This window comes from Ursus arctos, unplaced genomic scaffold (assembly GCF_023065955.2).
Source record: "Ursus arctos isolate Adak ecotype North America unplaced genomic scaffold, UrsArc2.0 scaffold_13, whole genome shotgun sequence".
NCBI lineage: Eukaryota > Metazoa > Chordata > Mammalia > Carnivora > Ursidae > Ursus > Ursus arctos.
The window spans coordinates 41690933-41716317 of record NW_026622797.1 but is presented as its reverse complement, the minus strand read 5'-3'; the positions used below and the strand labels follow the sequence as shown (position 1 = coordinate 41716317).

The following is a 25385-nucleotide window of genomic DNA, read 5'->3' as shown; positions in this document are numbered from 1 at the left end:
TTGTTTGTTTGTTTCTACGGCACCAAGTGCAGTGTCTCAAAGCAGGTATTCCATAAACATCTGCTGAGTCACTAAATAAGTGAACTTACCAGATGGCAAATTATCACAATTCTGAGGAATTTTCTACGAGCCCTATTACATTTTAAATTCCTTGCCATAGCTACCTCTTGGTACCCTTCTAAAGGACACCACCATTTCAAAGGAAAAGAACAAACAGGAATATTCCTGGAAAAATACTGTTTAAAACACACACAAATGTGCACATCTAGTATTAGAAATCCACGTCAACAGGATTCAGGCAATAAAAAATGATTTGGAGTATTGGTTTTAACAGACATTGTGAATTATGAAATGATTCAACATAAATCTAAATCTATTACCTCATCTCTTTCATTAGACTTTTGTAAAACAAGTAATGACTGGCCTGGGGAACACTTAAATCACAGAGAAAATGGTTGAAGGAGAAGTACCAGGTCCTCAATGTCTGATCCACACAGTAGGGTGCTGCCCGAAAACAATGATTAACTCCCACATCAGACAACAGCAATGGTGGTGACAGGCATTCCTTTTGTATAGGGTAGTTTATGTCTGTCAACTTTACTGTTTAAAATTTGGAAATGAAGGGAGAAGTCTAGAAAAGAAGATATTTCTTAGAGAAGCAGATCTTAGGAGACAAGTGCGGGAGGAGTAGCCTTTTACTTGAAAGGTTATTGAAGACGAGTATTTCTATCCCGAGGCACAACACTCCACTTGCTACCTTGGTGACATAGGGAGAAAGTCTTTTCCTAGCGGTATAGATGGATTCCAGTTTGGAGATCTTTGGAAAACTTCCTCTCTCTTCACAAATTCCTATCTTCTGCTACTCCCGGTGGTTGGGAAGGCTATACATTTTAACCTAAGTCAGTGGCCACTGTGGCAGTCTTTAACACGGTCCACTAAATTTTCCTCCCAGGGATATGGTGGTACAATGCATCCCCTGCTCCAACCTTTTAAGTTACAGTGGCCATGTGATTGCTCTGGCCAATGAGATGTGGGCTGAAGTAACAGGTGTCTTTCTGACATATGCATTATGAGCCAGAGTGCATCTACTAGATTCTCTTTTGCCCCCCCACCCTCCAGCTTCCTGACCCCCATCTTAGCAAACGGAAATGATTCAGATGGCAGCTGCTCCATTAGCTGGGCTCTGGACGGAGGACAATGAGAAGCAGTCAGGGGCAGAGCATGTGGCATGGGCGGAACACACAGAATGTACAGAGCATATTGTCTTGAATCACTGAGATTTTGAGGTTGTCACTACATCCTAAGCTAGGTCTACACTTACTGATGTGAATTTGTAGTTTGTTTACTATGTGCAAGGCACTGTGCTAAACTAAAAGGGATACAAATATTTCATTAAGAAACAAGTAAGGGGATCTGGCTGGCTCAGTTGGTAGAGCATGCAACTCTTGATCTTGGGGTTGTGAGTTTGAGCCCCACACTGGAGCAGAGTTTACTTAAAAAAAATAAAAGAAGGAAACAAGCTAATTTTCTGACTTTCCCTTTCTTTCGGGAGCCAAGCCCTCTTGTTTGGTTTATAATCAGACAGAAATCAGACCAGCTTCTGCCATTTATACATTCGCATGAAAAAGTTTTAGAGCTGGAATTATTAGCAAACTGTAGAATTGCTTTTGTGAATTTTAGAGATAAAGTTCTTACAGCTGATAAAATTTCTATGATTTGAAAACAATTATAAATACAGGATAGATTTTTATAAATAGAGAAACACATATAGCAACCTGAGTTAAGGAGTAGATATGATTTTAGTAATTCACTGTAGGACAAAAAAAAAACAAAAAAACCTAGTTATTTCATTTGGCTAAAATAGATATTATTCATAATCAATGCCATACACTCCTAGATCTCTTTTGAAGTACAAATTAAACTTCTAATTGTATATTCAATGAGAGACAGTTGGAACTCATTAACCATGGAAATTTAATAAGCAAAATTACTATAATTTAGTGACTTTGAACCTTTTTAAGTAAAAATACTGATTCAGTATATCATATTCCTTTCTTTTATAAAAATTTCAATAACAAATGCTAAATAGTAAAAATACCTAAAGTATATGTAAGGATCAATCTAAACTTCTAAGAAATCATAGGATCAAACACATCAATATAAAATAACATAAGGAGACAATCAATACCATTTAATAAATATGGTTAAAATTGTTCTTTTTTCAGGAAAGTAGCATAAGTGTACCATTAAATGGCTAAGAAAGTTTTAGCTGAATAGTTTCCTCAAACTAAAGCAAATATACATTGTATAATCTCTTTCCCATTTACCTTTTATAAATTTCTTCTTAGGTTTACAATTTCACAAAATGCTCTAATGTCAATTCTATTTAAAAGGTCCACTACAAGGGCACCTGTGTGGCTCAGTCTGTTGAGTGCCTGACTCTTGACGGAGATCAGAGCCCCATGCTGGGTGTGGAGCTTGCTTAAGATTCTCTCCTTCTCTCCCCCTCGGCCCCTCCCTCCCTCTAAAAAAGAAAGGTCCACTATAAACAACCAATAATATTTGGTAGTTAATTTTGATATATTCTCTAGCTCACTGGTTTTCAAGACTTTCTCTTTCACAGAACTAGCATTTATAGAATAGATTAAAAAAAGTAAGACGTTCTGCCAGGGTTAGTGGGAGGGGTTGAGATGGGGAGTGGGGTGGCGTTGTAAGGGGTTTACACAGGGTTTTAGAGATTGTGCATATTTTTAGTCACCCTACTATATTTTTTTTTGTCTCCACATACCACCTCAATCTTCCAGGCCATTTGCTTATTTGTGTTATCAATGTATAGATTTTGCTTTAAAAGTTAGGAGACTTTTCTGCTGGGGTTTTAAAAAACAAGGTCACAGAAAGCCTAATAAAGGTTTAGTCATAAACATTTACTAAATATTTTCTAGCGCTAGGCACGTAGTGCTAAGCAAAGGGCTATAAAAACAGCAGAAACTAAATCCTTATTTTCGAGCTGTACGAGTTCTCCTGGGGAGAGGGGTGATGAAGTGTCAGGGCCGTAAACAAAAGCACGGTAATAGCATATGCAGAGAATGCAGGGAAGGAAGCCCCTGGCTCCTCCTTGCAGGAGTGGAGCTGGCCTGAGCGCCGCAGTTAGGGAGGGCCTCACTTCAGGGTGATATCTAGGTTGGGGGAGGTGGAAGGAATAGGGTGAAAGCCATTCTAGGGAGAGCAAATGTGGATACATAAACCACACAGATGTGCTTGGAGTATTTTAGGGGAAAAAATGCACATTGTTGTTAGAGAGGAAGGTAAGAGGCATAAGGGACAAAACCAGAAAAGGTAAACTGAGTCTGGGCTAGAAAGGCTTTCTCTGCAGGCCAAATCATAAAGACTCAATTTATGATGGCACAGGGACCAGTGGAGGTTGGCAAGAAGGGCTGTGTGGCACAATTACGGGCTCATTTGGTGGTAAGATACAGAACTGGCTGAAGGGCTAAGATGCTGGAGATGTGGTCGGGTCATGTGGATATCCTTAAGTCAGTTTTCTGCCTTCTCATCTTATCACAAGGAAAACAAAACTAACAAACCAAAACACAAATCTTTTTTCTTACTGGTCTGTCCAAGTTTCCCAGTTTGGGTTTATGAGAGTTACATTTCCTCACCAGAAGCTGAAATCCACAGGGCAGGGATTTGAGGTGCTTTTATTCTCAGGTATGTCTCAGGACAAAGGACACCGTGCAGCATGTGGCAGGAACACAACCAGCATCACTCAAGAGCCACTTCCCTCAGGTTGTGACTCACTGTTCCATCTGCATGGCTGTCCAAGCTCACCGCCATGTCAATGAGCTGCTCTGCCCAAACACATACACACACACACCCATGGGAGCTTTCCTGCTGACGGAGCCCCTCTAACCACCTCATCCAATATGGCTCTTCCCCAGACAATTATTCTCAGTAAGAATATTGATGAGGGGCGCCTGGGTGGCTCAGTCGCTTAAGCATCTGACTCTTGATTTTGGCTCAGGTCATGATCTCAGGGTCTTGAGACCGAGCCCCCCACTGGGCCTGCACTCAGTGGGGAGTCTGCTTGAGATTTTTTTCTCTTCCTTTCCCTCTCTGCCCCTCCACCCCCAAAATAGAGAATACTGATGAAAAGGAGAAAAAGCTTTGTAAATCCAGCCCTTTTCTCATTTACAGTGTATTTAATATTCTTAATTTTTATTATTTCCCTTTCTTCTTGATTCTTTTCTTCTAATTAATAAAGACTTAGTTAACCATATAGTAATTTTTTCATAATATAGACATTTAAAATGATGTATTTCTCTAAGGAAAACATGGGCTTTCCACAGAATTTAAAGGGACGCTTATACTTTAGTTGTTTGCTGAGTTGACTATCTTAATATTATAGATTCACTCCCTGATCCAGTTTTTTAAGAGATTATTTTAAAAATTTCAAGTAGTTTCACCATTTTAAATATGTGTATCATTTATGCCCAATGTTATATTTTGATTGTGACATTATACATAAATTTTATTTAAAAATTTTCATTGTCTGTAACATATAATAAATATTGATAAAGAATTTGGTTTACCTAATTTTTCTATTTCATTATGCCATTATTTCAAGCCTCCTTTTTAACTATATTGCTCAAATCTGTCATTTATTCATTGTATAGGCTTAATTTTTTAAAAGATTTTATTTATTTATTTTAGAAAGAGAGAAAGCATGAGTGGGGGTAGAGGCAGAGGGGGAGGGAGAGGATCTCAAAAGCAGACTCCACACTGAGCACAGAGGTTGAAATGGGGTGCGATTCCACAATCCTAAGATCATGACCTGAGCCCAAGTCAAGAGTCCCATGCTTAATTGGCTGAGCCACCCAGGCACCCCAAGCTTAATATAGTTTGCTCTTAGGGTATTATGATCATGTTTTTTTAATCTTTGTGTGTGTGTGTGTGTGTGTGTGTGTGTGTGTGTGTGTGTGTTTGCAATTATGCACTCTATTGATATCTTTAGTTCCTGGATTCAAATCAACTTTTTAGAGACCATAATTAAACTACTACCCAGACAGGAAGATAAATCTGAGCCCAATTTTTACAGGCAGGATTTGGGGAGAGGAGTGTTAATGTATTTCTGATGGATCTTTTTTTTTTTCCCCCTGTTTATACCAGACAGTTCTACATTTTATGGGAAATTTAGTATGTATAAGGTGATATTATTTGTGGGTAATTTTATATTATCCAATTTTTAGTGTTCAGAAAAAATGGAAAACCAAATTATTATTAATTCTCTCCCCGTTTTTTGCTCTGACTGCTAGGAAACCCAAAGACAAATTTCTGCCCAAAGCCTACTTGGCTGTACCAGCTGTTTGTTAATCTTACCTGTGATTTTAATATTCTCTGACTTTATCAGTCAGAGAAAGACAAATACCGTATGATTTCACTCATATGCGGAATTGAAGAAACAAACAAACAAACAAAAAAAAAGGAAAAAAATAAGAGAGAGAGAGAGCGACAAAGCAAGAAACACACTCTTAATTATAAGGAACAAAGCGATGGTTAGCAGAGGGGAGATGGGTGGGGCAATGGGTGAAATAGGTGATGGGGACAAAGGAGGGCACTTGTCATATTGAGCACAGACTGATGCATGGAACTGTTCAATTACTATACTGTACACCTGAAACTAATATAACATTGTGTGTTAACTAACTGGAATTAAAATAAAAACTTAAAAAATACAGTCTGACTTTATTCTCTGTTTTCAACAGCTCTGCATTACGCACATTTCTTGTAAGTCATTTTAATTTCTTTGCAGAATAAGGCAGGAGACGGAGGGATGGTCTGGAAGATGACTTTATCCTCATGGACAGGGGCAGACACCGTCTGAAAGGGAACCTCATCAATGCATCCTGATTTTCTAAGGGATTTCTAAATACTTTTATAATTATTCATCACCAAATACACTCTACAAAATTGATGGCTAGCCCCCTAAATAGCCCAAATATCTGAATCCTATAATGAAAAAACGATAAATCTTTCCACCAATAAACTCGCATTCTCCATCTTATTTCTCTCTTCCCCATTCCATAATCCTACCCTCTTCCTATGTTTTCTCTCTTGACATTCCTAAACTTAGTGGCATTAGCTACTTCTCTTTGCAGGAAGCCCTTTAGCAATCTTTTGTACTGGTGTATGGAGCACTGGATTTCTTTTGGTGAATTTGGGGAAAAATACTTTTGCTCCCTTTGAAATGAAGGATATCCTGGCAGAGTAAACTGATCTAATATAAGAATCCATTATGTGTGTTTCCCCAGTGTTAGATCAGATGTCTTTGTTACCTTTTTTCATTGAAAGCTAGTTCTTCAATCGTTGCAGCATCCAGGAATTGGTGTTTTGTTTTTCTAGTTCACATACATAAAACATACTAGTCAAACATCTCCTCTGAGGAGTAAATACCTTAGTAGTTCCAAATGTTCTCTTTTAATTTACAGAATAAAGTAGTTTTGCAAACCAGGAAAAGCGTTTTCAAGCATATCATTAAATTATCAGTTTCCACATGGCTTGTTTCTTTCCTCTGACACCCTCACTCACTGTAGTGATACTGTGTCTTTTTTTGGCTTCCAAACATTTGTTCTTTCCACCCTTCTAATAAGGCCTCAATTTCCTGTTCAGGAATTATCTATACTCAGTGTTCAAAGGAGAAGACCTATCATATCCTCTCTTTCTTTCCCCAAGATCCTTAAAGGGCCACATGTAAACCAAACTGCTAATTGATCTCTTTCTCCTGGGCCTCTGTGTCTTGACAAGGGCAGAAAAAACAGGGTACATTTATTAATTCTAACATGTCCCGGATTAATTATTGAGTCACAGAGATTCTCTGTGGCCACTTGCAACTTACTTCCAACTTGTTTTTCAGCCCTCAGTAGGAGGCTGTGGCATCCTATATCCTGTTAAATTCACTTTCTGCTCAAGAAAGCCATTGGTTTCTACTGTAAAACAAATGATATGTGCTATATTCATACATGCTAGTTTGCACGTATATCATCTTCTCTTGGAATGTCTTATTTTGTATTTGCCATTTTTCAATATCATTTTTGCTTAGCTTACTCTTATTCTACAGCAGGGGTTTCTCAAAATTTGTTCTGGGAAACAGTATTTCTAACTCAGGATTAGCAAATGTTACATTAAGAAAAAAGGAGGAAGGTTACAGTTAAGGAAGTATGTTAAAAACAGGGATAAATAAAATTCAATCAGTTTCTTTTTCTGTACATTGTGAATTTCCAAGACAGAATATAAGATGTAGCTTTTTCTGAACTTATTTTTAGTATGTATACAGACTTATCCTGACATATCTAAAGAAACTAGTGCTCTGTAGAACATATTTTGGGTAATGATATTCTAGATGCTGCTATTTACTGTCTCCAACAAGGACTTTAGTTTCCCTTGAGCTTATAATAGAGCAATACTATCTCTTTTATTTCTATTTAATACTGATCATTCCTATTTAGTATTCATCTTATCTCTAGCCTAGCTGTTTATAATTCTTGTGATTGTTTGTATTTCTTACGGAGACTGAAAATCTTGTGGCTGTTTTTAATGGCACACAAAATATTTTAAATGGGCTAGGGTGTTTTAAAATTTTTTAAATATGTCCCTATAGTCAAACTACTTATCAACAGGTATGTCATGTAACCATTGTAATTCTGGTAGGGTTTATTCCATTGGCATTCTTGACTACTATTGAGGGTTTCTAATTGTAGTTTTCCTGAAGCATGTAACACAAACCAGTGGTATCTCCTCTTCTGCTTTTGCAATATAAATTTAAGAATTTTGCGCTTATATCAATGTGGGGCTATCTAGTTCTGAGGGTGATTTATATGATGTTCTCAAAATACTCCTGAGCCTCAGCAATGAAATGAAATGTCGAATTACGGTGATCTAGTAGCCCCTCTATAAGATAATCTAGGAAGATGAATTTGCCTAGGCTATCTTAGTAAATACCCTGATTTACATAGAAATGTACAGTATAGAACTTTATCAACAATCTGAAACCAAGTAATCCATAATTTGGCTATGTTGATGTTCTTTCTATTAATGAATGTTTAATTTTCTTTTTCCATTTGAATATGGAGATAAATAGCTCAAGCACAGACTTGGGGTAAAATAGTTTTTCTTGGCCACATTCCTGAGCGTACTGGTCAGAAATTGTCAGTGGTGAGGTAGCTGAGAGGAAAAAAGACGAAATGATGTTAAAACAGTCTAGTACTAATCACTTCCTATCTGGCAATCCCACTTTAGAGAATATATTTATCGACTAATTATAGCTACCTCATCCAAAATACAAGAATACAGGAAACAACCCAACTATCTAACATTTAGGGACAGGTTCTGCAAAAACTATGTTGAGTAGATGAACCCTTATGAACTAAATATTCTATAGAAACGGTATAATTCTATAGAAACAGAAAAGTATGTAAGAAGGGAAATACCTTAAGTAATTTTTATAAAATTAAAATATTGAAAATCTAGGGGCGCCTGGGTGGCACAGCGGTTAAGCGTCTGCCTTCGGCCCAGGGCGTGATCCCGGCATTCTGGGATCGAGCCCCACATCAGGCTCCTCCGCTATGAGCCTGCTTCTTCCTCTCCCACTCCCCCTGCTTGTGTTCCCTCTCTCTCTGGCTGTCTCTATCTCTGTCAAATAAATAAATAAAATCTTTTAAAAAAAATATTGAAAATCTAGTTGTAATAAAAACTATGTTTTGTATGGGGATAAGGACAAAGCGAATACACTATAAGAATAATTATTTTCAGTGGAGATGTTCTTTGTAGTACTTTGCTTACTAAAGTTAGCTAAATATGGAATAAAAAAAGTACCTTTATAAGATCTGAGGCAAATGATTTTATCTATAGGCAAAATATCTGGGGTATATTTATATAGTTTATATATAAACCCACAGATATCAGGTTTAATTAGACTATTTTTTCACTTGTAATGGATGTATATAAACTTAAGACACTATTATAAGTGAAAAAATATCCTAATTAAACATGATGCATATTTAAAAGAAATGTTATTTGTTTCTCTTTGTATGCTCAATTATCCTATTTGAGCCCAGATACAGAAGGACGGAGTTCTTAATTCCTCTAAATTGTCTCACCTCCACATAAATGATGCAGAAAGTTAAAACCAAGTTCATCCTAAGTATGTCATGTCAAAAAGAATGAGAATACCAGGCACCAGGTACTCAAAGACAAATATTCTAAAAGCAGAAACTTGCTAACTAAAATAACATTAATTTTCAGTATGACTTTTTAAAAATATGGATTCCCTGGCTTAATGGTTGGAACATCCTAAACCAAACTGAACAAATGAAGTTATGTGGGCCTGGAAAAAGTGAAGAAGAGAAACAATGTGCCAGAAAGTCTCTTCACCCTGGCTGAGAAGGTGACAGAGTCCATAATGAAGAAAAGAATTTAACACTTAAACAGGACAGATAATAGGGGAATATAGAGTCAATTACATACTTTAAAAATACCTACAGTAGAATAAAATCTAAAGACAGAAAGAACGTTCAGATCGGGCAGGCTGTTTTGCTCTGGCTAGAAAAGTACCTGGGAGACAGGAACAAAGTAAAGCAGCTTTGCTCATTAAACATTTATTGCTCTGCTTAAATCTGTTTCGAGGGAGCATAGAAATACATGAAATACTACACTAGGTAAGATCCACTCTTCCCCCAGCCAGAATGCTGAGGCTCACACAAATCTGACTGACATGCAATTGAAATATGTGACTGTTTTTCCTTGACGTCAGCTTTTAATACTGTCAACATTAAAGGTGAAGTCCATTCCAGCAACTCTTAGTGGACACTTGGGATATTCATAAAGTTGTCTAAAACCTTTCAAGAAAATAGCATCTGTGCTCTTTATAAGCATGATACAAAAATCCTTTCTTAATCTATCAATAAAAGGCAGCTAAATTAAAAATTCCTGCTTTCCTCTGAGCAGATAATTAATTGTCACTCTAGGAAGAGCTCCAAAGCACTTTACACGGGGACACTGGTCTACAGGACTTCTCACTGGAAGGCTGAGTACCTCACTTACCCCGCCCTCAATTCTTTAATACTGTAATTTTCAGATCTTACTTGTCAAACTTTCTCCACCTTCAAAAAGGTTTTTATTAAGCTAACATTATACCAACATTAAAATAATTTTTAAAGGAAAAAAATTCATCCACAAGCCTGCCACTCTACCAAGCCTCTTTAATTTGTCCACAGGCATATCTAATTTATAGTTGTAATCACATCACACCCAACAGAACGGAGCCAGGCTTTTTAAACGGCGTTGCTTACCATATCCTCAGAGCACGTCGTGCCCAACTTTCCCAGTGTGCTCATTTAATGAGTATATATGATACAAAATTCAGTGTATGCTAGAGGCCTATCAAAATATGAGAACAGATACCACAAAAAGCAAATTTTACCACTAAAATGTAATTTTATAGTTTCATCTTACCTCTTCTCCAGACAGATAGTAGGCTGACAGCAGTCCACCAACAAAGCGTATATTTACTTCAAAAACGGAAACCTCAGCATTCTGTGGAAACAAAATAAAGGAGATTCATACATAAATGATAGTACACAATTGAGAAAAATACCATCATGATGAAGTAGACTAAATATTTAAATTTTGCTCACTCTTATACGGTTGCCCAGAGCAATTTATATACAAGAGAAAAAGTTCTGTCTTTTAACAGTGTCAAAATATATGTAAATAGATGAAATAATTTTGACTCTTAAAATAACAATTATAAAATATTTATAAAATTATTTCCTCCCTCTGTTCAACAACAGATATAGTACTTAGTATTCTCTATTTGTGCCGATGCCACAAGGCCAGGACATTTTATTTTTCTATTCTGTGTTCTCCTTTTATTTTATTCATTTGCCTGCTTTTTCTTCCTGAAAGGCCATTCAGACTCTTTGTACTTTGGCTGGTAATTGAACATGATTCTAGCATTCTTCTCACATCATGCTAAAGCAGCACGGCTAGATTGCAAATAGAATTTAAAGTTGGAGGGACCTGGGTTCCAGGTGCTGGTTCCCAAATTCCTGCCTGTGGCCTAGGATAGTCACATCTTTCTGAAAAGAAATTTCATCTGCATAAAAGAGTTTGCTTTGATTATTCACCATGTGCCAGATCCTGTGCTAATCTCTTTACATGGACTATGTCCTGTAATCCTCGCACCAATCCTGTGAAATAATTACTAGTCTTACAGCCATTGTACAAATGGAGAAACTGAGACTTACGGTGGTTACTGTGACATCAGACAACTGATAAGTGGTTGAATCAGAATTTGACTGGAGTGTTCTAATTCCTGATCCATGGCTCTGCTATCCTGACTCCTGTATTTCCTCACATAATAATGCACCAAGTCTCTTTCTAATGGTCATATCATTGTGGCATATAGTTAGTAACTGCTACTAATACTTGTATTATTTTATACTTGACATGCTGTTACTAGAAAATTTAACACAGCTAACCTACAATAGGTGTAAGATACACGTCAATCTGTAGTTAGCTTCCTTTCATGTTGATTGGCCTACTGAGTAGTTGTTCACTTTTGCATAAGGTCAACCCATTCACCGATAATCCTAGGGACTAACAGCAAACTATACTACAGGGAGTCAATATCTGACAGATGAGCTTAGTTAAAATCATCCAAGATATTGCTTCCTTTAAGAAATATTTATCAAGCAACTACTATGTGCCAGGCACTGTTGTAGGCTTGAGGGTCATGGTCATGAAGACTGACAGGGTCCTCCAATTCCTACTCTAGTGGGAGGAAACAACTGCAGAAAAGAAATACGGACACATATTTTCATGTAATTCCCACATGCTGTCTCCAAAAAGTTATAAGAATCTAACAATTAAAGCCAGGTAACCGCTTACATTAAAAATTTTTTCCAAAAATTTCCCGCAAAAGGAAGATGATGAAAACAACTTAGGAGAGAGAATTACAGGGCACCTGGGCAGCTCAGTCTGTTAAGCAGCTAACTCTTATTTTTGGCTCAGGTCATAATCTCAGGGTTCTGGGATCAAGCTGCGTCAGGCTGTGAGGATGCCCTCCCTCTCCCTCTGCCTCTTACCTCTGTCTCTCTCTCAAATAAATAAATAAATCTTAAAAAAAAAAAAAAAGGAAAGAGAATTACTGGGCCAGAGTTACACAAAAGCATCATAATATAAGACTCTTTGGTGAGTTTGTTTAACAGTATTTCATAATTTGCAACATGTACATGATATAATTTGACTAAAAACACTATATAGGTGCAATTTATCAAAGGTGTATCATTCTGAATGAGCATTGTATAAATATTGGTCAAAGCTTTTCTATTCCACAAGATTACTGACAAGGGAAAAGGAAGGGAATTCATTGGTTCACACAACTATATTTCTTATGTCTAAATGTAATAGTGTCTTATAATAAAATCTAATGAATTTATACCCTCAAATCATATCACTCTCTATTTTTACTTGTATTTTTCAGGTTTTTTTTTTTTTTTTTTATTATGTTGGTCACCAAACAGTATATCATTAGTTTTTGATGTAGTGTTCCATGATTCATTGTTTGCTTAAAACACCCAGTGCTCCGTGCAAATCCATTCCCCCACCCCCCTCCCGTCTAAAACCCTCAATTTGTTTCCTGGAGTCCACAGTCAGTTTTTAAACCTGAGAACAGTCCTCCACATTTCTGCTTACTAAAGCCTGTTAAAGTGATTTTATATTCTGGTTATGGCTATGGGGTCATTAGATATGCATTCTCTTTCTCCTATGAAAATTTTGGATAATCAGGACTTTTATATAGACATCTGATAAAAATTATTGCTAGGCAGAAGACTGAGCCATGTCAAATACCATCAGAAATATATCTTCAGCTAGGCATCAATCACCTATAGGGTACAGTTGTACAACCAGATACTGATCTGGCAATGTATTCTAGAACCTAATTTCTGTTTATCTTGCTCTGTCTGTAAAATATTGAGAAATGACCTTGCAAAGTAACATGCTCAAGGTCAATTGCTTCGTCTTTTGAATTTCATGGATCTAACAGTCTGGTGAGCCTGTCCAAGAAGCAAATCTGGCTTGTTAGTGAATCCATGTAGCTTTCCAGTGATTGATTGCTGTGTCCTTGTCTTTAAAAGTCTTGCTCAGGAATGTCACATCACCATTAGTAGTACTCAAGAGTCATCATATTTTCCTCCTTTTGAAAACCAGAATGACATTAGAAATCCCAACATATTATTTTTTCTACTTTTTAAAATCAATGTTAAATCCAAATTATTTTACAACCTTACTTTGAGAGATCTTTCAACATTCTGGGCTGTGTTATGTTATTGATCAGAAGACTGAGATTTTGACACTTTTGGTCACTCTTTACAGATTATTAGATGAAAAGGACTAAGAAAATAAAAATTATCCCACCATAGCAAATTGGTTTTCTACAGTGGAAACAGCAGACCATAAAAACACTACCCAGAGTTAGAAAGACCTGGGACCGAAGGATGCTTCTAGAACTAGCTGAGTGTGAGATCCCAGCAAGTCACTTACTCTCTTTGAGTCTCTGTTTTCTCACTTGTAAAAAGGGACAAGGCATTCTTTACAAGGCACTATGAGTCCGTGCATATAAAACACTGTGCATGGCACATGGCGGAAAGCGCTCCGTGGAGAGCTGCCACCGTTACCCACTGCACAGTAACTCGGCCTCAATAAACTAAGGCCTAGCATAGTTTATTTCCGCAGGGGTTACTGGAAAATCAGAAACTCCAGAATCTTAATATTCTAAATTCTAGAATGCAAACTGACACATCTGCTCTGACCCTCACGGGAATCCTATTTCTTAATGGCTAAAAATCCTTTTTCGAAATATAGTATCATGACCAAACTTTCTTTTGGGTTTGATATACTTTATAGGATATCTGGATTTTCAAAAGGGAATTTCTACAATCAGGGTTTTAGGCTATTTTTATATATTTCTGATTATGGTTTCCATTAAAATAACCTTATTAAATCTAAAGTGAATATATTCATCCCATCAATATTCATGCAGTGTCTTCTAAGATGTTCTGAAACTTTTCCGGTGACTTAGCCTAAAGACAGAGAGGGGTTAGGGAAGGGAGAGGACAGTATGTCAAGAAGGGGAGCCCCAAACAGCCTGTAACACCAAAATGTTCGGTGAGTTTTTTCTAACAATTAATGTGAATTTTGCATTCGCCTCAATCTGTGTTTATTTTAAAATAAAATTTCCTTCCTTAAATCTTTAAGTCAGGTTACATTGCAAGAATATGCTCCATGTATTCTATGACGCCTAGTGCACTGTCACGTGTGAGTGAGAAGAAGATCCAGGTTTCTGGCTAAACTGCATGTACCTATTCGTTAATATCACAATCGATAAACAAATGGAAGTTGGAAATTTTGGCTGAAGGCCTAACCACAAAAAAAATTTGGATTGGAGAAATTGCTCTTTCATTTTGACTTTCTGTCACCAACAGCCTTTGAATCAAAGGACACCCCTAAACACATTCATACATAAATTTAATAAAATATATGCTATAAATAAGGTCACATCTAGAATCAAGAAGGGAGCATGACAAATCCTGGAAAAATTAGGCCTCAGTACTAATTTCCTATTGTCTTGGGTGTCTTAGACTTATAATTCTGTAAGTTTATCCCTGCATATTTCTGGCCTCTGGTTCACTACATATATATGTGAATTATGAGATAAACTGATAAAGACAGCTAAGATGGATAAAAGAGTTTAATTCGATAAACCATTTTATATGTCTCCTTCTCCCAATCCTTAATATTATGCTCCATGTCTCTATCGGGTAAGGCTTCCTTCAGTCAACAGATTGGATTTGATTCATGAGCACAAAGAACCTAACTCTCTCTGGGCAAGAGGGAAAGTGAACACTTCAAAATTCTTGTTTCAAAACAAATGCCTAAAGACTAACTTTCCCCCACTAGACAAGACAGCATTTTAAACAACTCAAAAACTTATTAGGTGTTTATCAGGTATTTTTATAGGTAATTTATTCACCAAAATTTTCTGTAAAATGATAGATTTTAGTAGATCTCAGTAAGTGAAATAATGGGCCTGACCATTAGAATAACAAATTTAGTTTACACCAGAGTTTTCTTTTGATGGAACAGCTACAGAGGCAGAAACTCCCCCTGAAGAACTTTTATATTATTTCTTTGCACAAGACTTACAGTTATTTAGAGTCAAACTTATACCAATTTGTTTAAGGAATTCTTAATTCTTATGATTCCACAAGGCATGACAGATCTGATTGCACTAAACTGAACAAGACCTCTTGGAAGAGGACTTTTATTTTCATTAATATTTTAATAATATTCCGAGTATTTGGTCCCAGTTCTTAGACTTCTTTTTTTTTTTTTAAGGAGAATTCTCTGAGCCCTCAAATCAGAGACTACTTCTTTGCTAGCTATTCCTCCAAACTTCTGGCCAGCTTTCTACTCAATGACTATAAGCAAAAAACAAGCAAGCACTGATAACTGCCCTGCAACAATGCAGTAACTATGTTTAATAATAACTGCTCTGCTACTAACATATATGATTTTATTTATTTATTTGAGAGAGTGAGTGAGCAGGAGGAAGGGGGAGAGAGAATCTGAAACAGACTCCAAGCTGAGCCCAGAGCCCAACGTGGGGCTTGATCCCACAACTGTGAGATCATGACCTGAGCTAAAACCCGGAGTCCTCAGAGGCTTAAATGACTGAGCCACCCAGGCATCCCAAGATGAGACTTTTCAAAGCCACTGATTAAGAGTGGTTAACTGCCTCTACACCTTGCCTATGTTTAAACTTAGCAGACACCTTTATGTATAAATAGTATTTCAAAATGCATGTTGTATTAATATTTTGAAGATTAAAAGTAGAAACACTTTTTAACAGATTAAATTGCAATATTAAACAATGTAATTTAGTGTAACATATGTCCTAGCAGTTTTTAGTTTCATATTTAAGTAACATGATATACCTCTTAAGACGAACAAAGTGCAAGTTCTTTAAGCCACAAAGATAGGCAAATAACCAACTTCTCTATGTGAATAGGTCAGTTTTACTATGCAGGCCCAGAAGGGCCCTCAAGTAGCAGTCCAATCTATCACTAATTATTGTCTGAGAGAACAGCTCAGTATCCTTTTAAAGTCAAAACCCAAATCATCATTCTTGGCAGGCACTGATTAGAATTCAGATAGAAAATACTGAATAACTCCATTCAACAAGATAATTAACGTATCTGCACCCATAAGGATAAACGTTGCTCTAAAACAGACTAAGGCAAATTCTAAGGTAAAAGTCACTTCTTGCATGGTCTATGGCACAGAACTCTGGACCTAAGTCAAGTACTCATTCAGGCATTTGAGAAGATCCAAAATTGTGTTTTTGAGGTCAATTTATTTACATCCTTCCAACAGGGAACCTTATAGCTTATTTTCCTGAAAAATAGGGTGGCATTTTATCTGGATAAAAGAACAGTCTGGATCATTAAACTGTTGGTGGGAATATAAATTGGTGCAGCCACTGTGGAAAACAGTATGGAGGTTCCTCAAAAAAATTAAAAACAAAATACCATACGATCCAGTAATTCCACTTTTGAGTATTTACTGAAAGAAAATAAAAATGCTAATTCAAAAAGGTATATAGCAGACGTGCATGCATGCATGTGTGTGCACGCGCACACGCACACACACACGAATACTACTCGGCAATGTGAAAACGGATAAAAACCTTGCCATTGGTGACAACATGAATGGACCTAGAGGGTATTAGGCTAAGTGAAATAAGTCAGACAAATACCATAAATCTTTATAAATACCATATGATTTCATTTACATGTGGACTCTAAAAGACAAAACAAATGAACAAACAAAAACAAAAACAGATTCATAAATACAGAGAACAATGTGGTCGTTGCCAGAGGTGAGGGGGTGGGAGAAACAGGTGAAGGGGATTAAGAAGTATAAACTTTCACTTATAAAATAAATAAATAATGGGAATGAAAAGTACAGCAAAGGGAATATAGTCAATAAAATTGCAATAACACTGTATGGTGACAGAGGATGCCTATACTTAACGTTGTAAGCAGTGCATAATGAATAGAATTGTGAAATCACTGTATCGTACACTTGAAACTGATATAACATCATATGTCAACTATACTTCGATTTAAAAAAAGGGAGAGGGATAAAGTTACTTTTGCTACCAGTGCCTCTGTTATCTTAAACATATAGTATTCATTACAATCAAAGGTACAATCCAGGTGGCTTGCCAAAGACCACCACCTCAATCTGATGCTAATTAAGGATATGGCACCAGCTAATCATCTCTCCTTTGTCATTCTCAAAGCTCGGCCTCTCCTACAGAAGTCTCACTTGACCTCAGTGCAGAAAAATGCTTTTTAATAGTAACTTTAATATAACTTTGGTTTTCACTGAGGTTTTATATAAGAAGTTATTATCTGGAGAAAATTTCTACATATTCTATAAAATTCGTACTAAAGACAGTTTTCAATATTTCCCATCCAAGGATGGAGGTAATCAATACTTCTTTGAAGTGACAGTAAAGAATAGGAAGCTCAGAATTGAATTTAGAAATGCCCAAATATGAAACTCTTGATCACGTGTCCTTACGTTAATGATTTTCCTGTACCAGGAGCCACCACAAATCCCTTCTGGAAGTAGGCTAGATAAAAACAAGGAGCTCAACCGCACTTGAACTCCAGATCATTTCCAACTATTTCAAAATATGACACAGTAGAGTTACCTGTGCACCCTGTCAGCTTGTCTTCTAGCTGAGTCTAGCACAGTCTACTGGGAAGTAGGACAAGATAGCTTAACTTCTCATTCATTTAATTAGAATTTATTGAATACCTATGGAAAAATGCACTCTAATGAGTGCTGTGATATTAAGATTACATGCCTAACCTCGGAGGACTCATTCTCTGGCTGCCTACATATTTCTCAACTCTTTGTATTTCCTCTCCAATAGAAACAAGAGTCACTGAGTTAGACAGACCTTGTTCACCCACAGCTCTTACTTGCTGTATAATTTGGGGCAGATTAATTAACCACCTCTTTATAAAAATGGGGAAAATAACCAGTTACCCTGTATGGTTGTCACAAACACTGAACAAGATAACCTATGGGGAAAAAATCACCTAGCATAATATTTGGCATATCTCCATACTCTTTAAATGGTGGTCTCCTCTTTCCTTTCTTCCTTCCCTAAGAGAACTTGGCCCCAGCTAAGTACTCTATTTTTCCTTCTTGACTATAAGCTCCATGAGGGTAAGTAACTGACCCTTAAAGGGTATTTGATGAATAATACATGAATGAAATAATGAGTAATGTGCAAACAAGAATCTGTCTTAGATTCTTTGTTTTAGGATTATTTTTGAATTAAAACCAGAAAACTCACCCCTTGGAGTTTACCCTTAGAGGTCTGCCCAGACCTATGTGCCTCTACAAATACTTGAATGGAATATAAAGCTCGACCTGGGAAGCCCTCGCTCCTACATATCATCCAGTGATTTATTTTAAGCCAGTTATTAAAGCCATTTGAACTTTGTGCTACCAAGTATGCAAATTGAATCAACTTGCTATGCCTTAATTAAAGAAAATGAGTTTTAGTTAATGACCGTATAAACCAATAAAAAACATTTACTTTACACCTTTAAGTGATGCAAATTGAATATTTCACATACAGACAAATTTATTCTTGACTGAAAGATTGGTTTATACTCAGGAGCACCACAGAATAAACCAACTTTCAATAGCAGTGTTCCTGTTTCAGTTTCCTTCTTATTTTTCCCTTGTAATAAATTTGGATGCATTAACTTTTTTTTCATAATACCCTCACATCGTCAATTATAATACTTTCTCAGGAAAAAGTGTTAATTTAAAAACAAGCAATAATTTATCCAAGCTGGAATAATATTACATATTATCCCTAAAAATAAAACAAATTTTCTCTCTTTGCTTAAGCTTTTTCAATCTCTCCACCCATCAGATAAATGGAAAAGTTTGTGTTTTCAGAAAGGAAACTGCATAATTGTTGATACAGTCACCTGATCTCTGGGTAAACTGAGTGAATATAAAACAAATTCTCATATAAGACATATTAAAACCAACTATAAAACTGTAAGCTGAAGAACTTTATAAAACAATGATTAGAAGAGTAAAACAATATAGCTTTCCTGAATTTTATTTACTAGTTTTAATATAAAAAATACTATCACTTAGATGTTATTGATAAACTTTTTTTTAAAGATTTTATTTATTTATTTGAGAGAGAGTGTGTGTGAGAGAGAGAGAGTATGTGAGAGAGAGAACACAAGCAGGGTGAGGGGCAGAGGGAGAAGCGGACTCCCTGCAAGCAGGGAGTCCAACGCGGGGCTCAATCCCGGGACTCTGGGATCATGACCTGAGCCGAAGGCAGATGCTTAATCGACTGAGCCACCCAGGTGCCCTTGATGAATTTTTTTTTTTTTTAAAGGAAACTATGACAATACCCAAAAAGAGAACCATAACTCGTATGTTTGAAGACCTCTCATATTAGCAATAGTATTATAATAAACAGAAATTTGAGACCTGTGGCTATGATTTTTAGAGTGTATTTTGAAAGATATAGACCAAGATTATCAATAACAGTTCTAAAATGGTATTTTACACAAGTCTGTCAATTAACTGGATAAAAATCATATTAAAAAATAAAAATACAATTTGGAATAAACAATGTTAAACATCAGTAGCTTAGCAATCACTCAACAATAGTCCAATCGCTTTATCTTACAAGTAAGGAAGCAAAAAAATTGGCTCTTCTCCACAGTCTGATATCCCCTATTAGATTCCCTCTGCTTCCTCTTGGGTCCCCATGGTCCACAGAACACATTCATGTCACCTGGTAGTGCTCTGAGGTCAGCCTTCTGTTAGCTTGAGAGGACTTTGTGCTTAGTTCTTTTAAATAAATGACTCCAAAGTTTCTCAGACTACTGCTGGTCATGAAAGCAAAGAACTGTTGCAGTATTGGGGAAAGTTTAAGGGAATTCTTTAATTATCAGACGAGGGACCTGGATACTATTCAGGTCTAGTAGCACTAACATCTACTTTGCTGTCTTTAATCATTCAATTTTAGGTAAATGAGTTCAGTAAAGATGCAGGATACAAATTAATATATAGAAATCTATTGCATTTCTATACATTAACAATGAAGCAGCAGAAAGAGAAATTAAGAAATATATCCCATTTATAACAGTACCAAAAATAATAAAATACCTAGGAATAAACTTAGCCAAGGAGGAGTACTCTGAAAACTAAAACAATGGTCAAAGAAACTGAAGATGACATGAACAAATGGAAAGATACTTCATGCTCAGAGATTATAAGAGCCAATACTGCTAAAATGTCCATACTACCCAAAACAATCTATAGATTTAATGCAATCCTTATCAAAATATCAACATTTTTCACAGAACTAGCACAAACGGTCCTAAAATTTGTCTGGAACCACAAAGGCCCCCAAATAGCCAAAGAAGTCTTGAAAAAGAACAAAGCTGGTGGTATCACAATCCCAGATTTCAAGATATACTACAAAGCTATAGTAATCAAAACAGTAAGGTACTGGCACGAAAACAGACACACAGATCAATAGAATAGAATAGAGAGCCCAGAAATAAACACATGCTTATTTGGTCAATTAACCTATGGCAAGGCAAGAATATGCAATGGGGAAAACACAGTCTCTTCAACACATAGTGTTGGGAAAATTGGACAGATACGTGCAAAAGAATGAAACCTGACCACTTTCTTATACCACACACAAAAATAAACTGCAAATGGATTAAACACCTACATGTGAGACGTGAAACCATAAAATTCCTAGAAGAAAACAAAGGCAGTAATTTCTTTGACATTGGCTATGCAAACATTTCCTCAGACAAGGGAAACAAAAGCAAAGTGAAAGGATTGGGACTACACCAAAGTAAAAAACTTCTGCACAGCAAAGGAAATCACCAACAAAATGAAAAGGCAACCTACTGAATAAGAGAAGGTATTTGCAAATGACATATCTGATAAGGGGTTAATATCCAAAATATATAAAGAGCGTTTACAATTTAAGATCAAAAAACCAATCTGATTTAAAAATGGGCAGAGGATCGAATAGACATTTTTCCAAAGAAGACATACAGCTGGCCAACAGACACATGAAAACATGTTCAACATCACTCATCATCAGGGAAATGAAAATTAAAATCACATGAGATTATCACCTTACACCTGTCTATCAGAATGGCACAATACAGAAGAAATAACAAGTGCTGGTGAGGATGTGGAGAAAAAGGAACACTTGTGCACTGTCAGTGGAAATGCAAATTGGTGCAGCCACTATGGATAATAGTATGAAGGTTCCTCTAAAACTTAAAAATAGAATTACCATATGATCCAATAATTTCACTACTGGGTATTTACCCAAAGAAAATCATAACACTATTTGAAAAGATATATGTACCCCTACATTTATTGCAGCATTATTTACAATAGCCAAGGTATGGAAACAACCCAAGTGGCCATCGATAGATGAACAGATGAAGAAGATGTAATATAGACACTTGGAATATTATCCAGTCATAAAAAATGAAATCTTGCCATCTGCAATGACATGGATGGACCTAGAGGGTAAAATGCTAAGTGAAATAAGTCAGTCAGAGGAAGACAAATACCATATGATCTCACTCATATGTGGAAATATAAGAAACGAAAGAAAAAAGAAACCAAGAGAAAAGAAAAAGCCCCCCCAAACCAGATGCTTAAATACAGAGAACTGGTGTTAACACAAGGGAATGGGGTGGGGGGATGAAATAGTAAAGGAGAAATATATAGAATTGTTGAATCCCTATATTGTACACCCAAAACTAATATAACACTATGTTAACTGTACCTGAATTAAAGAAACAAAGAAACAAATACTGGTTAACAGTAAAAAAAAAATTATTTGATTTTAGAGGAATCCAGTTCCTATTCCCTCAACCTTTCTTGAAAGGGCCGTGGGGAGGGAACACAGTACCCATTTTCTCTCCCACAGATAGCTGAAGAGAAGTCCTATTTATGGGTAGGTAGCTGAATTTACTTATAAATAACAAGGTGCGACAGAAATATTAGTAAGGGACAACAAACCCTCAAAAAGAAACAGAATTTCTTTTTTCACTGCTTTAATTTTTCATACTCCATTCTATTGATAATATGAGAGCTACCACAAGTCATTCCAATCAAATAGCTGTAGAACCTTGAGCAAATCACCAGCTCCCTGGGTCTGTTTTCTCATTTTTAAAATGAACGAGCTGAACACATTGATCTCCAAGGTCCCTTTATATTGGAATATGTCTTCTTTATATTCTCAATTCAATTATAAGGCAGATTAAACATAGACTTATCTAATTGTCCTTTAAGGCAGTCATCTCCAAAATGGGGCATATAAGGCAATTAATAAGAGGGTTGGGACAAAATATTCAAAATTTAATTTATATGGGTTTTTAATGCAAAGAGTTAGGAATAAGATTTAGTTTTACCAATCTTTAATACTCTGACACTGGGTCTGTGAGAGAATAAGAGCTCCAGAAAGTGGAGGTGTTGACAGGGAAACACTCTTTCTTTGTCCATTCTCAACACACAGCATGTTGCTTGTGCCTGGTTATGGCGACTTACAGATATTATCACATGCATACCGATGGACAAGAGGCTTACAGTGCTTCCTGTGAAACAGTCTCAGATTAAAAATAATACCGATAATGTAAAACTAGTGAATGACTAAAAAACAGCTGGGCCAACACTCTTCCTTTTCTTAAAACAAGGGTTTTTTTGGTCAGCCTCATTATGTGAGGTAAAACAGTGACTATGGAATTAGATTAGCTCTGACATGATGTTGTCCTCCCAAATCGAAATTATCAAGAAGTACTGCAAGTGTCCAGTCTCCTTAATTCTGAACTTTTTCCTTGGTGGAGAATGGGTGTTGAAGTATTTATTAAGAATGATAGTACACACACAAAGATTTTTAAAAGACTTCAAATACATGGTGACAAAATTTTATACTGATAAGGGTATACAGGGAACAAAGCTGAAAGCTGTGTGTGAGAGAGTGGATGCAGCGCGTTGGGAATTTAGTGCCATGTCTCTGTGGTACTGCTGTGTCAGCATTCAAGTGGCCTGTGCGGGACCTCCAACAATGCTAGCCCCTCACACAAGTGCACGCCCTGGAGAACAGCCTGCAGAGGCACAAGCAAACCCAAGTCCCTCATATGATTCCCCCAATCGCCCTTGTGAGCGACAGTCTCCTCTGCCTCCAAGGGCATTTCCCTTGTTCACTCCGTAGAAAAGACCCTTGTGACGCTCAACCAAAACCTAGCTCTTTTGGGTTTGATTTGACCAACCTGGTCTTAGCCTAGGACCCCAAAGGACTACACCCTCCCTAATAAGGGCATGTGCCCCAGGTCCTCTGTCTGTCCTCTGCCTTGACGTCTCTGTATGGCCCCCGGAGGTTGCTGTATCTCTTTATTTCAGGACCTCTTTATTTCCATCTCTCCGTGGTCTTTTGTTGAGCTGTAACTCATCATCTGGCACCTTGTGCTCCATTTAACAAAATCAAAACAATGTGCCATGGCACCGTGCAAAACAGGACCTGTGTGGAACCACCCAGATCCATGCCGGACTCACAGCCCGGACACACAACTAGCTGTGACCTGGGTGAGCCTCTGGAGCTCTGGTTTCTAAACTGTGCAGGCAGGAAAACAATGCCCATCTCACAGGATGGTTGTGGGACCTGAACAGGAACACTTGGCACACAAAGGTCTCGATAAATCCTAATTTCTTTTTCCTTACTCTTAATTTGCCAAAAAAACAAAGATGGACTTGTGTGGTAATGGAGGGCAAGAATACAGTGTGGTACTATTTAAAAAATTGCATTATTTGTTTCTGCTAGGTCATATAACACAATAATTGGCCCCACAACAGAATTTGTCCATGTTAAGCTGACATTTAAGAACTGAATTGGCAACTTTTGTTTAACTCACCACATTAAAATCTAGATTTTCTTCAACCCATGATTTTGCCTCTTCAAATTCATCTTTCATTTCCATTATAAAAAGTGTATCCAGGGCATCTACTATTGTTGCTCCTTTAATACTACCTGAAAATATCAGAGAAATATTTATTGATTAAAATATTTGACAGATACATACAAGTAAATTGACCGTACTTGGAAAGGGAGAGGATAATACTGAATTTATTAATAAACGGTAACACTGAACACAGTCTAAAATTCTTTCAGTGAAAGAAAATTTAAAAGCTGCATTAAAACCCAACTAATAATTATCATAGGCTATGGATTGATACAATAATCTTTAAAGTCTCTTTTGAGTAGTAGAAAATATCTCTTAGAAATTTCATTTGTGACTGCATTCTCTAGCAAGAAAAAAAATAGATCTGAAACAAAGGAGCAATACACATATTAATTTTAATGTAATCACATCCAAGTGCACCTGTGCAAAACTTTTAAATATAATTAGATCTAAAATTATGATAGCTCTAATAAGCCATTATTCAAAAATGGAATTCACCTCCTCTTTGAAAGCCTGACTGATCCTAACCTCCCCTCCCACCTACCCAGCCCATCTCGACTCTATGATTCACTTCCTCTGATCTCCCTTGCTGTGAAGATCTTATACTGGTCTTGCACCCATCACTTTCTGCCTTCCATTATAATTACTCGTGCGCATCTCTTTTAGTCTGTAAACTTCCTCAGAATGGAGAAGTCACGTCTTCTTCATCTGCACATTCATGCTAAGAGACTTAGTATGTTTCAAAGCTTAAAAATAATTTAAAAAATCATCAACATATCAACAGAGAACAAATAATCTCTTTGATAAGGATTATGACAAATTTACACAAAATCGATTTATTTATGATACAGGCAACTTTCATAGGAATAAAAGCAAAAACAGAATTAGATTTTAAAAAGTTACAGTAAATGATGAAAAAATAAAGGCCTCTGAGTCTGCATGAAGTTTCTCAATTCCTATGTCTCATCACCCATGTTAACTGGTAACTGTGTCCTGAAAACACTACTTTTATAAACATCTGAAATCACTTCTACTGCTACTACTCCAGGTTTGGGCTCTTTTCATCTCTAAACTGTGTCACTGTAATAGGCCCACCAGCCTTTCTCCCATTCTGCCAGCTCTTCCTAACTGTTCTTCCAATTCCCTTCTCCCTACCTGAGTTCCTACTTCATATGAGTATCTGCACTTGAGATGAGTACC

The 25385-nt window shown here is 36.6% G+C and overlaps 1 protein-coding gene across 3 annotated transcripts in view; it reads right to left on the bottom strand.

Annotated features, from left to right (window-relative positions):
• The window catches only part of MAN1A1 (mannosidase alpha class 1A member 1), a 162839-nt gene that overhangs the window by 94164 nt on the left and 43290 nt on the right, over positions 1 to 25385 (bottom strand). For all 3 annotated transcript variants that reach the window (XM_057311113.1, XM_044386280.3, XM_026504714.4), the window contains exons 4-5: positions 24138 to 24253; positions 10507 to 10587 (exon numbers count right to left, since the gene is read on the bottom strand). In XM_057311113.1, coding sequence (XP_057167096.1) covers positions 10507 to 10587; positions 24138 to 24253 — 197 coding nt within the window. The remainder of the gene's footprint in view (positions 1 to 10506; positions 10588 to 24137; positions 24254 to 25385) is intronic.